Source organism: Mobula birostris, chromosome 7 (genome assembly GCF_030028105.1).
Source record: "Mobula birostris isolate sMobBir1 chromosome 7, sMobBir1.hap1, whole genome shotgun sequence".
NCBI classification, from domain to species: Eukaryota; Metazoa; Chordata; class Chondrichthyes; order Myliobatiformes; family Myliobatidae; genus Mobula; species Mobula birostris.
The window spans coordinates 77,116,633-77,130,375 of record NC_092376.1 but is presented as its reverse complement, the minus strand read 5'-3'; the positions used below and the strand labels follow the sequence as shown (position 1 = coordinate 77,130,375).

The 13,743-nt window shown below is 42.1% G+C and overlaps 1 protein-coding gene across 1 annotated transcript in view; it reads left to right on the top strand.

Annotated features, from left to right (window-relative positions):
• The window catches only part of LOC140200933 (matrix metalloproteinase-20-like), a 40,655-nt gene extending 30,043 nt beyond the window's left edge, over positions 1-10,612 (top strand). The window contains exon 10 of the mRNA XM_072264579.1: positions 10,559-10,612. Coding sequence (XP_072120680.1) covers positions 10,559-10,612 — 54 coding nt within the window. The remainder of the gene's footprint in view (positions 1-10,558) is intronic.
• Positions 10,613-13,743: the final 3,131 nt, after the last annotated feature.

Sequence of the window (13,743 nt, the reverse complement as noted above, 5' to 3'; positions counted from 1 at the left end):
GTATTTCAAACCTTTTTGATACTTTTTAAAGTAAATTTCAAGCCTAATCCTTTGACTGCTTTATTTGGTATTGTTGGAGGAAAGGATATTATTTTGGAGCCATCTGATTTGCATATTTTGGCTTTTATGTCTCTTATGGCCTGAAGGACGTTTTTGCTGAAATGGCCCCTCCTATTCACGCCCAATGGTTATGTGATGTGATGTCATGTTTAAATTTAGAGAAGATTTGATGTTCAATCTTTGAATCTAATCAAGACTTTCAAACATTGTGGGGACCTTTCCTGAATTATTTTCAAAATCTTTGATTTGCTGTTAAAGCACAGATGATGACTAACAATCTTTTTTCTTGTTTTTCTACTAATCAACTTCGGTCTTGGTAGTGGGTTAGATTTTTTTTTATATAATAAAGTTATTATTTTTCAATGTTACGAACTAATTGACATGTTCAAATATAGAGTGAGGAGTCTTTATATGCGATTTAGTTTAATGTATTGACATATATATTTTTTCCTGTACTCTGTATTCTTATATATATAAATTAATAAAAAATATTGGAAAGACAATAGCTATTTTAAAAGACAGTTGCACAGGTACATGGATTTTGTAGGTTTAGAAGGTTATGGGCCAAATGCTGGCCAGTACGACTTGCTTGGGTGGGTCATCTTGGTCACAATGGACCAGTTAGGCCAAAGGGTCTGTTTCCATGCATCTACGAAATCTATGAACTCTACCACGTCATATAACAGTGTTACACTGTTATTGATCAATTCATGACCAGCTAAGGAATGGAAAGAACCTTTGCATGAATAGAAATTCCACCTTGTCAAAGATGCAATAAAGTTTCAAAATTGGAGAAAAAGAACAGCTATTTAAATTGCAGTTATACACCTGTATCTTAAAAATAAAAATGAACAGTTTAATCTTTCCACACTTTCAACTGAGACTGTCATGGTCCGGTCCGTGAAGTCCGCATTCCGGTTCACGGTCCGGTCCATCGACCCTTGCTCCAGGTTTTCCTGTCTACTCTGTTTCTGTTCCTGTTGAGCACTAATTGAGGCAGCTGATTCTCTTTGGGGCTGGCTGCATAAATCCCTCCAGAGACCAGGGCGTGTCTGTTGGATTGTTCTTGTCCATACTCCTTGTATCCCTTCCCCACCTTTTGTTTCCTCGCCTGAAGCCTTGCCTTGTCTTGCCGGTAACTCTCACCTCGCCTAAAGTTCTTGTCTCGCCTCGCATTGCCTGAAGCCTTGCCTTGTCTTGCCGGTAACTCTTGCCTCGCCTGAAGTTCTTGTCTCGTCTCGCATTGCCTGAAGCCTTGCCTTGTCTTGCCGGTAACTCTCGCCTTGCCTGAAATCTTGTCTTGGAGCCACCCTGTACCTATTTCCCTTCCTGTCCCCTGCCTCCATCGGGTAAGCCAGGCCAGATTGCCGTTACTCTGCAGGTGGTTCTGCCCCTTCCTGACCCTTGCCTCCGTCGGGTAAGCCAGGCCAGATTGCCATTACCTTGTGGTGGCCCCTTTCCCTTTCTGTCCCTTGCCTCTGTCGGGTAAGTCAGGCCAGATTGCCGTTACCCTGTGGTGGATTCTGTCCCTTCCTGTCCCTTGCCTCCGTCGAGGGGACATCGGCGCCCTACCCAGGAGGAGCTGCAAGACTTCAAGTCTCGAGCCGAGCCGAGCCCCAAGACAAGCTTTAAGATCCCAAGCATCGAGCCTCTAGTTTCAAGCCTTGCCTCGAGTCTCTGGTCTCAAGCCCCGCCTCAAGCCTGAAGGCTCCAGCCTCGTCCTGCCTGCCAGCCAAGTCACGTCCTTGTCTAGTTCTGGGGTCCGAGCCAGAGGCAAGACCCAGGTTCTGGGTCCTTGTCCAGTCTCTGGCTCGGAGTCCAAGCCCTGGCTTCTAGTTCTCTTGTCCAGTCCTGTTCCGGGTTCCCGGTTTTCGTAGTCATGTCCTATCCCTCACCCTGTATCCTAGTCCTGTCCCTAGTAATTCAGTGTCTGTGTCTTGCCTGTAAGTCCATTCCCAGCCACCCCCTTATGACAGAATGATCCAGCCAACCATAGACCCTGTGATACAGACACTGTCATTTTCCTCTTGCCACCCGATGTTCCCTTCAGTTAAATACCCTCCCACCCGCCCAGGTCGTCCATAGTCTGGATAGCCTGTTTGGTCGCCTACAGGCTCCCGTGGGGCGGGGGGGACCTGTCATGGTCCAGTCCATGAAGTCTGCGTTCCATTTCATGGTCTGGTCCATCGACCCTTGCTCCAGGTTTTCCTGTCTACCCTGTTTCTGTTCCTGTTTGAGCACTAATTGAGGCAGCTGATTCTCATTGGGGCTGGCTGCATAAATCCCTCCAGAGACCAGGGCGTGGCTGCTGGATTGTTCTTGTCCTTACTCCTTGTATCCCTTCCTCTGTCTTCTGTTTCCTCGCCTGAAGCCCTGCCTTGTCTTGCCGGTAACTTTCACCTCGCTTCGCCTGTAGTCTTGTCTTAGAGCCACCCTGTACCTAACTCCCTTCCAGTCCCTTGCCTCCGCCGAGTAAGCCAGACCAGATTGCCGTTACCCTGCGGTGGGTCCTGTCCCTTCCTGTCCCTTGCCTCCGTCAGGTAAGTCAGGCCAGATTGCCGTTACCCTGCATTGGGTTCTGTCCCTTCCTGTCCCTTGCTTCCATTGGGTGGAGATCCGCGCCCTGCCCAGGTGATCCGCGCCCTGCCCGGGAGTACCGTGTCCTGCCCAGGAAGAGCTACAAGACCTCAAGTCTCTAGCCTCGCATCGCCTCAAGTCTCTAGCCAAGCTTTGCCCCAAGCCAAGCTTTAAGACCCCAAGCCTCGAGCCTCACCCCAAGCTAAGCTTCAAGACCCCAAGCCTCAAGTCTCTGGTCTCAAACCTCGCCTCGAGTCTCTGGTCTCAAGCCTCGCCTTGAGTCTCTGGTCTCAAGCCTCGCCTTGAGTCTCTGGTCTCAAGCCTCGCCTCGGGTCTCTGGTCTCAAACCTCACCTCAAGCCTGAAGACTCCAGCCTCGTCCTGCCTGCCAGCCAAGACACATCCTTGTCTAGTTCTGGGGTCCAAGCCAGAGGCAAGATCCAGATTCTGGGTCCTTGTCCAGTCTCTTGATTGGAGTCCAAGCCCTGGCTCCTAACTGTCTTGTCCAGTCCTGTTCCGGGTTCCCGGTTTTCATAGTCATGTCCTAGCCCTCACCCTGTATCCTAGTCCTGTCCCTAGTACTTCAGTGTCTGTGTCTTGCACGTGGGTCTGTTCCCAGCCACCTCCTTATGACAGAGACACAATAATGCTGGTCCAATTCTCTAACTTAAGATCATCTAACTTAGGCAATAAGATAAATGTGGTAACATAGATGTAACTGAAGTCAAAATTATATAAATTCATCATTATACTTGTACTTAAACAGGTCCAGAAATACGCATTGTTAAAAAAAATAGAAAATAAAGCCTCTATGTCATTAATTCTAAAATGAATACTAACTCAGCTTGCCTTGCATGATTGCAATATAATTTTAAGTTAATCTTAAGCACAGATCTCTAAATGATAGGCACTGCACATTATTGTTTATTTACTTGATCATGTTAGATAATGTGTCATCAGTGAATGTATTTTAATCTCTCCTACTTAGCTATAATACAAGAATAAAGGCCGTGGACCAAGGCTATCCAAAATGGATAAGGAGCGGGTGGTCTGGAGTCAATGACAAGATTGATGCTGCTCTTCAAAATGATGGTAATTGCAGACATGGTGACAAATTCCTCTGATGTTTGTAAAGATACAGAAAACATTACTGATATAATTAAGTGACCAATTTTATTATTATCTCAAATGTAATAACGCGACCTGGCTTTCCCTAGGATTGGTTTACTTCTTCAGTGGGCCACAGATCTATGAGTATGACTTCTGGAGGAAAGAAATTGTGCACACTTTAAGTTCCAATCAATGGCTGGGATGTCAGCAATCGAATTATGATCCATAACATAATGAATATTTCCATCGATCCTGGAATAAAAATCTTTCACTAAGAAGGAAAGACTGCAGGACTTTAAAAGGTTATTTGCTATATTCTGATTGTATTCAACTTTAAAATATTTTAATTATTATTATTCAATAGTAATAATAAAGAGATCTGGAAGCAAGGAAAGAGAAATTATCTCTGTCTCAATCCCTAATGAGATTGCTGTTTTTATAATCCATCAATAAGTCTGATGATCAATAATAGTTCATCACATCATGCAGTCATTCTTTATGAATATAAAACATAACACAAATTCTGCATTGTTCACAGGCTAAGTAACACAGAAAATAAAGCTCAGATGGTATTAATTGTAAAATGAATACTAAATTAGCTTTCCGCACATTACTGCAATTTGTAAATTTTGCACAGGATTATTTTAGCAAGATATTAACTTCTATGAGAAAGTAGAAAGCATGTTGTACATGATCTCTGCTGCAATGCCTGAGTTCTTGTTGAAAGTTGTGGAGCAGACTTCACGGAATTTCATCAGCTAGTATCTGAAATGATTTTATAATCAATCAATTGCTTTTTGACATATTGATGTAATGTTTGAATTTCTGCAAACATCAATGGAATAATAACCAGATAAACTAGTTTCTTTTAGAATATTAGTTGCAAGATAAGTATCAGGTGGCACACGTGAAATCTCTAACATTTACATAAGGGATACAATGGGACATAATATAGCATAAAAACACAAAATTCTGGAGCATCACACAAAGTGCTGGAGGAAATCTTTAGGTCAGACAGCATCAATAGACATCATCTTTTTTGGGTTAAGACCCTTCATCAGGACTGTAAAGAAAGAGGGACGATAACCAGAATAAAAGGGTGATAGGCGGATCCAAATGAGAAGGGTAAGGTAGAAAGATAGGCATGTCGGGGAGGAGGGGAGTGGAAGTGAAGCAGGAAGCTTGGAGGTGATTGGTGGAAGGGCAAAGGGCTGATGAAGACAGCATCTGATAGGTGGGGTCAGTGGACCATGGAATAAAGGGAAGGATGTGAGGAGAGGAATCAGAGGGAGGAATGTGTGGGCAATAGGCAGATTAGGAGTGCAGGGGAGGATAAAGAGAAGGGGTAATGGGGCCAATAGGATAAAGGAAAATAAAGGAGAGACAGAGGGAAGTGTTTACCGGAAGCTGGAGAAATCAATGTTCAGAGAATGCCGAATACTTTGCAAATCAGTCAGCACCTATGGAAAGACAACTAGAAAGAATGGCCAGTTTGATACATTTTTACTTGTTTGATCTGAAGAGTTGACTCTATTTTTCTCTCTCCAGAAGTCGTCTAATCATGTTGAACATTTCTAGTGTTTTCTGCTTTTATTTTGGCTTTCCAGATTCTGCGGTTTCTTTGCTTGACCCTAGGTTTCACTACTTCTTTATTGAAAGTAACACCCTATGATAAACTATATTGGGATGTTAACCTAGATGGTTGTGCATGTCTCAGGAATTAATGCTGACTTAATTTTAGCTTTGATTGGCAAAACTAGTTTTCAGAAGGCAAGAGATGTCAACGGGCAGAGAAGTTCAGGGAGAAATTCTAGAGCCTTGTCATGAAGCAACAAAAGGCCTAGCCATAATCAGAGGGCAGAACAGGAGTCAGAGATTTTGGAGGAATGTAAGGACAGAGAAGGTTGCAGAATAAGAGAATTTAAGTTTCTGAACATAGTCTATATAATGACTTCATAATAAGCCATTGTTACACCAGGACTCCATGTTGTTAATCTAGGGAACCAGCAGCAGAGAATTTAGCAAGAAATATTTTAAGACTTTATCCAACAGTTCAAAAGAGAAATCGACTTAATCATATTTCACCTGCCTGCTTCTGCAGTTTCAAGAGATTTCTGTTCCGACAGAGAATTACATACATTGATCTAGACTCCAAATACAAGGACAAATTAATCTGTTGATTTTATCAACAGCTAAAAAAAAATTGATATGCTGAGAATTTCCAGAACTTTTAATGTTAATTTCAGGTTTCCAGTTGTGCATCATTATAATTATATACAATTATACTGTATATTTCTATTGTATCTATTTCTAAAGTAAAATATCTCTTTAATTCTAACACAGTTTATCCTATTCTCAGCACAGAAATTGGAATTACCAAACTTATGTTTGCAGAGGTAAAATAAGATATGATTTGCTCTAAACTGATAAATTCGGAGATGATTTACTTGCAATATCTGCGTCATACAATGCTGTCTAACTAGATGACAAAGTTACATCACCTTAGAGTAAATCTCCGATAACCAGCACCTCATTGCTTTGTTAAATCTATACATTCGAGTTAGTTACATCAAGTTCCATTAGAACAGTGTGATGCCAAATTTTTGGTGCATATGTGCAGTGTCCTCAGTGGGCTGGATGTAATAATACCCTGAATCCACTTGAACTTTCTTTAAGTCTCTTCAGCTGGACAGTACATCAGTGTGCCTACTGATCTGCCTGGATCAGAATTGTGGAGAATGTGATGTTGGTCAGTCTCTGGGTTTCTTAGCCCAACTATGCACCTGGTTGAAATCGAACACGTTATCTACATAGCCCAGATATTCACTCTCAGCATTAATGAATATAACCATATAACCATATAACAATTACAGCATGGAAACAGGCTCCAGGTAGGCTGTGTGACATTTTGCAGCATGTTCAGATTTGCACATTAACTTTACTTACGTATTTAACATGGGACTCATTAACCTTTTTGTGAACGATTTTCCTTGGGTATACACATCACACTGCATGCAGAGTCTCCTGTACCTTCTTCCTGATGGCAGCAGCAAGAAAAAAGCATGATCTGGGTGGTGGGGGTCCCCGATGTTGGATGCTGGTTACCTGTGACAATGTTCTGTTTAGATGTGCTCAATGGTGGGGAGGCTTTACCAGTGATGGACAGGGTTGTATCCACTAATTTTTATAGGGTTTCCCTTTCAAGGGCATTGGTGTTTCCATACCAGGCTGTGATGTAGCCAGTCAATATACTCTCAACCACGTATCTATAGAAGTTTGGCAAAGTTGCAAGCTCCTAAGGAAGCAGAGGAACTGGCATGCTTTCTTCGTAATTGCACTTACGTGCTGGGCCCAGGACAGGTCCTCTGAAGTGATAACACCGAGGAATTTATTAGGATAAAGGATTGCTGACCTCTCCATCTCTGATCCCTCAAAGAGGACTGGCTCATGGCCCTCTGGTTTGCTCCTCCTGAAGTCAATAATCAGCTCCTTGGTCTTGCTGACATTGAGTGAGAGGTTGTTGCTGGAGCACCACTCAGACAGATTTTCAGTCTCCCCCTATATGCTGATTCATCACCACCATTGATTCAGCCTACAACAGTGGTGTCATCAGTAAACCTGAACAAGGCATTCAAGCTGTGCTTAGCCTCACATGCATAAGTATAAAGCGAGTAGAGCAGGAGACAAGCACACAGCCTTGTGGTGCACCTGTGCTGATAGAGACTGTGGAGATGTTGCTATCAATCCAAACTGACTGGGGTCTGCAGCTGAGGGAATCCAGGATCCAATTGCAAAAGGAGGTATTGAGGCGAAAGTCTTGGAGCTGATTGATTAGTTTTGAGGGAACTATAGTGTTGAATGCTGAGCTGTAGTCAATAAAGAGCATCCTGATGTATGCATCTTCATTGTTCAGATATTCCAGGGTTGAGTAAAGAGCCAATGAGGTGGTATCTGCTGTGGACCTGTTGCACCAGTAGACAAATTAGAGTGGATCCAGGTTGCTTCTCAAGCAGGAGTTGATATGTTTCATCACCAGTTATTCAAAATATTTCATCTCAGTGGATGTAAGTGCTACTAGACAATAGTCATTGAGGTAGGTATCACATTGTTCTTAGGCACTGGTATAGTTAAAGGCTGCTTGAAGCAGGTGGGAACATCAGACTGCTGAAACGTGAGGTTCAAGATCTCAGTGAGCACTCCAGCCAGTTGATCAGCACAGGCCTTTATTACTTGGCCAGCTATCCTGTCTGGGCCGGATGCTTTCCATGGGTTCACCCTCCTGAAGAATGCTAGCATGTCGGACTCAGAGACTGAAATCACAGGATCATCGGGGCTGTTGGAGTTTGAGATGTTTCCTCCATGTTTTGACAGTCAAGACGAGCACAGAGCCATTGAGCTCATCTGGAAGCAAAGCCCTGTTGTCCCCTGTCACTTGATTTTACTTTCTAAGAGGTGATATTATTCAAGCCCTGCCACAACCGTGGAGCATCCTTTGTCAAATTCAGGAATATAATTTCATAGGAAATATATTCGTAACAGTGAAATACAACAACCAACAAGCCAATTTGGGCTTTTATGTGGTAAAAACAGAAGAGCTGTGAGTGACTGAGACAATTACAACTTAATTGGAGACCCATGGACTACTTGCATGCCACTTCTCCTGCAATAAAGTCAACTGAAAGCGAATTAAGAAAGGAACTGGATGATGCCACACAAGTGTTCAAGCATAGTTTCTGCAAACTGGACCCATCGATATCATCCTAGACCACTGGAGGACGGCTGTAGGAGCGGGGGTGGGGGTGTTGTACCTGTCAGCCCTGCACATGCAGACTCCTCCCAACCTCCATCCAGCTAATAGGAATTACCTGCTACTCATTTCTACCTTGTCACCTGCAGCCCATTTAAAACCAGCCCTCATCCACAGAGCCAATAAATCTTTTGCGTGTGCCATAGGTTCACCACCATTGAAGGCAATATGGTAGCTGCAGTTTAACATTTTAGCATTTAATCCTAGGTAAAGCAATCTGTCCACCTAAATGGGATCACTGTAACAGATTTTGTCACTTTACAATAAATGTTTTTTTTATCTGTTGATTAAAGTGAAAACATTCCAAACCATGGGAAGTGTCGGACCATAGAATACCAAACTAGCATGTTTCACTCTTGCAGATTCATAACAACTGATTGTTAAGGATCCAGCTCGCTCCCAGCTTCCAGAGCAGTGTCAAACTGGTGACACCTACTGGACGCCACATGGCAACTGCAGTGTTCTTTATTTGATGCCTGATACAATATTCCAATTGGAAAGCTGAGGTTGAAATGATATTACTGATTATTCAACACCTTCAGCATCCCGTGACTTCATTTTCTAATTCCTATTGTAAAAACAATACAACCTCAAAGTATCTCTAGCCTTTTTGACGTCTCTCACCATTTATTTTAAGATCACTCAGTTGATTTGCTTCGGTAACATGCCACCTGTATAGAAAACTCACCTGTTTTCTTGATTTCCTGTCTCAGTTTCAATGATCAATCTTTTGTTTTAGTTACTGTTCTCTTTCTATAAAGAATTTTATTTCCTTTAGGCAGGGATGTGTAACCAAAACTTTTTGTACATCTATTGGTGATTTACAGACTACCTAAAGTCAAAATTTAGATATCACTATCAGGACTTGATCAATGTCCATCTATCATTCTATCACATTCCATTTTGACACTCTTTCCATGGTCTAAATTCATATTCTTCAACTGAAAATGTGGTTTTTGTACTTTTTCCCAAACAAAGCATTGGTAGCTCTGATCTGAAACTTTGTTATTCTGAAATGTGCTAGTTCCCAGATGATAGAATGATGTTCTTCCTTCTAACCAGATTGTAACATACATCATGGATATATAGGATCATTTAGTTAGGACTAGAACATAATTCTAAATCATCGGCCATGCACTGTTGGAACAAAGTAATTTGTTGAGAAGGCATAGGGCACTTTTAGTTAAGTATGTTTCTGTGGTTCAAAGGTAAATGCAAATTTATGCTTGCTGCCGAGATATTCTGGAATGTGCCAGGGCCAAATAAATTGCCCAAGATGGAAGGGAGAGTTGTAGTGCTTGGTAATGTGAAAGTGATATCAGGATGATTCGAGCAGCTGCAGTGGTTATTTAGTTAAACAACAGTAATCAAGAATCTCTCCGAGCCATGGGCCATATACTGTATGTGTATTGTTTTCCATCAGCCATTCCCTTATCCACTTTCTCAGTTGATCAAGATCCTGTTGTAACCCTTCACAGTGCACATTCCACTAATTTTAGTGTCATCTGCAAACATATTAATCATGCCATCTACATTCTCTTCTAAATCATTAATATACAAGACAAATAAGACAGCACTTGTGCTATGGCACACACAGGTTACAGGTCTTAACTCTGAAAACCACCCCTCCACTATCATCTGCATCCTACCAGCAAGCCGATTCTATGTTCAGTTTGTTATTTCATCTTAAGTCCCACCTTAGGTCTGCTAAGTTCTGAACCAGTTTACCACATGAGACCCTGTCAAAGGCCTCGCTAAAATCTATGTATACAATGTCCACAACCCTGTTCTTGTCAATGCTCTCAACACCTCCTTAAAAACCTTATCAGTAATGTTTCCTTTCTACTACCCATCCCACCCGATCTTCTCTGCAACTTAATGTTAGACTTGTTTTCTCTCCTTCCTAGTTCTGATGAAGGTCTTAGACCTGAAACGTTAACATCATTTCTCTTTTCACAGATGCTATGTGATTTGCTGATTGTTTCCGGCATTTTCTGTTTCTAAGGTTCTTGGGGTGAATTTGTTGAAAGATGCATTTGTGGCACAAATCACAGATTGAGCGTGTGAAAGAAATCAGGGTGTGAATTTTTGTTCACATTGAGCTCCTCGGGAACTCACCTGCTTGGTGTTAATCTTTCCTCTGCAGATGAGGCTGATGTCACCTTTGTGAAGGGCATGCGTTGACCCCAGGAACTACTGTATACAATCACTTTAATAGTCACATAATGTTTTACCCGAAGGATACAATTAACTTATTACTAGAACCGCTTGTGCATGACACGTTCAAGTAAGCGATCAGACTTTGGAATGATGTTATTCCTCTGACATTTTCAACAACAACATCCATGTCAGATATTGAAACTTTTAGATCCTGGTGGCATATTTGATCAATAATACAACAAATAGTACAACAGTGCTCGGGCAGGACAGATTAGAGGACTTGTCTACTGAGTCCTTATGGGTGGAGCTGAGAAACAGGAAAGGTATGGCCACATTAGTGGGATTGTATTACAGACCACCCAATAGTCAACGAGAATTGGAAAAGAGCAAATCTGCAGAGAGATAGCAGGCAACTGCAGGAAACATAAAGTTGTGGTGATAGGGGATTTTAATTTTCCATATATTGATTGGGTCTCCCATACTGTTAAGGGTCTAGATGGTTTAGAGTTTGTAAAATGTATTCAGGAAAGTTTTCTAAATCAATATATAGAGGGACCAACTAGAGGGGATGCAATAATGGACCTCCTGTTACGAAACGAGTTAGGACAAGTGACAGAAGTCTGTGTAGGGGAGCACTTTGGTTCCAGTGATCATAACACCATTAGTTTCACCTTGATCATGGACAAGGATAGATCTGGTCCTAGGGTTGAGGTTCTTAACTGGAAGAAGGCCAAATTTGAAGAAATGAGAAAGGATCTAAAAAGAGTGGATTGGGACAGGTTGTTCTCTGGCAAGGATGTGATCGGTAGGTGGGAAGCCTTCAAAAGAGAAATTTTGAGAGTGCAGAATTTGTATGTTCCTGTCAGGATGAAAGGCAAAGTGAATAGGAATAAGGAACCTTGGTTCTCAAGGGATATTGCAACTCTGATAAAGAAGAAGAGGGAGTTGTATGACATGTATAGGAAACAGGGGGTAAATCAGGTGCTTGAGGAGTATAAGAGGTGCAAGAAAATACTTAAGAAAGAAATCAGGGCTAAAAGAAGACATGAGGTTGCCTTGGCAGTCAAAGTGAAGGATAATCCAAAGAGCTTTTACAAGTATATTAAGAGCAAAAGGATTGTAAGGGATAAAATTGATCCTCTTGAAGATCAGAGTGGTCGGCTATGTGCGGAACCAAAGGAAATGGGGGAGATCTGAAATAGGTTTTTTGTATCTGTATTTACTAAGGAAACTGGCATAAAGTCTATGGAATTAAGGAAAACAAGTAGTGAGATCATGGAAACTGTACAGATCGAAAAGGAGGAGGTCCTTGCTGTCTTGAGGAAAATTAAAGTGGATGAATCCCCAGGACCTGACAGGGTGTTTCCTCGGACCTTGAAGGAGACTAGCGTTGAAATTGCAGGGGCCCTGGCAGAAATATTTAAAATGTCGCTGTCTACAGGTGAGGTGCCGGAGGATTGGAGAGTGGCTCATGTTGTTCCGTTGTTTAAAAAAGGATTGAAAAGTAATCCGGGAAATTATAGGCCAGTAAGTTTAACGTCAGTAGTAGGTAAGTTATTGGAGGGAGTACTAAGAGACAGAATCTACAAGCATTTGGATAGACAGGGACTTATTAGGGAGAGTCAACATGGCTTTGTGCGTGGTAGGTCATGTTTGACCAATCTATTGGAGTTTTTCGATGAGGTTACCAGGAAAGTGGATGAAGGGAATGCAGTGGATATCGTCTACATGGACTTCAGTAAGGCCTTTGATAAGGTCCTGCATGAGAAGTTAGTTAGGAAAATTCAGTCGCTAGGTATACATGGAGAGGTGGTAAATTGGATTAGACATTGGCTCAATGGAAGAAGCCAAAGAGTGGTAGTAGAGAATTGCTTCTCCGAGTGGAGGCCTGTGACTAGTGGTGTGCCACAGGGATCAGTGCTGGGTCCATTGTTATTTGTCATCTATATCAATGATCTGGATGATAATGTGGTGAATTGGATCAGCAAATTTGCTGATGATACAAAGATTGGAAATGTAGTAGAGAGTGAGGAAGGTTTTCAGAGCCTGCAGAGGGACTTGGACCAGCTGGAAAAATGGGCTGAAAAATGGCAGATGGAGTTTAATACAGACAAGTGTGAGGTATTGCATGTTGGAAGGACAAACCAAGGTAGAACATACAGGGTTAATTGTAAGGCACTGAAGAGTGCAGTGGAACAGAGGGATCTGGGAATACAGATACAAAATTCCCTAAAAGTGGCGTCACAGGTAGATAGGGTCATAAAGAGAGCTTTTGGTACATTGGCCTTTATTAATCAAAGTATTGAGTATAAGAGCTGGAATGTTATGATGAGGTTGTATAAGGCATTGGTGAGGCCGAATCTGGAGTATTGTGTTCAGTTTTCGTCACCAAATTACAGGAAGGATATAAATAAGGTTGAAAGAGTGCAGAGAAGGTTTACAAGGATGTTGCCAGGACTTGAGAAACTCAGTTACAGAGAAAGGTTGAATGGGTTAGGACTTTATTCCCTGGAGCGTAGAAGAATGGAGGGGAGATTTGATGGAGGTATATAAAATCATGATGGGTATTGATAAAGTGAATGCAAGCAGGCTTTTTCTACTGAGGCAAGGGGAGAAAAAAACCAGAGGACATGGGTTAAGGGTGAGGGGGGGGAAAGTTTAAAGGGAACATTACGGGGGGCTTCTTCACACAGAGAGTGGTGGGAGTATGGAATGAGCTGCCAGACGAGGTGGTAAATGCGGGTTCTTTTGTAACATTTCAGAATAAATTGGACAGATACATGGATGGGAGGTATATGGAGGGATATGGTCCATGTGCAGGTCAGTGGGACTAGGCAGAAAATGGTTTGGCACAGCCAAGAAGGGCCAAAAGGCCTGTTTCTGTGCTGTAGTTTCTATGGTTCTATGGTTCTATGGTAAGTATAAAGCTCAAAGTTTGACAATGTGAAATACCACAGAGTAGGTATAAATTGAAATGTCAGGTTCTGCTGCGGCGAATGTATTTGAATCATCAGATGAGAGTCAAAGAAA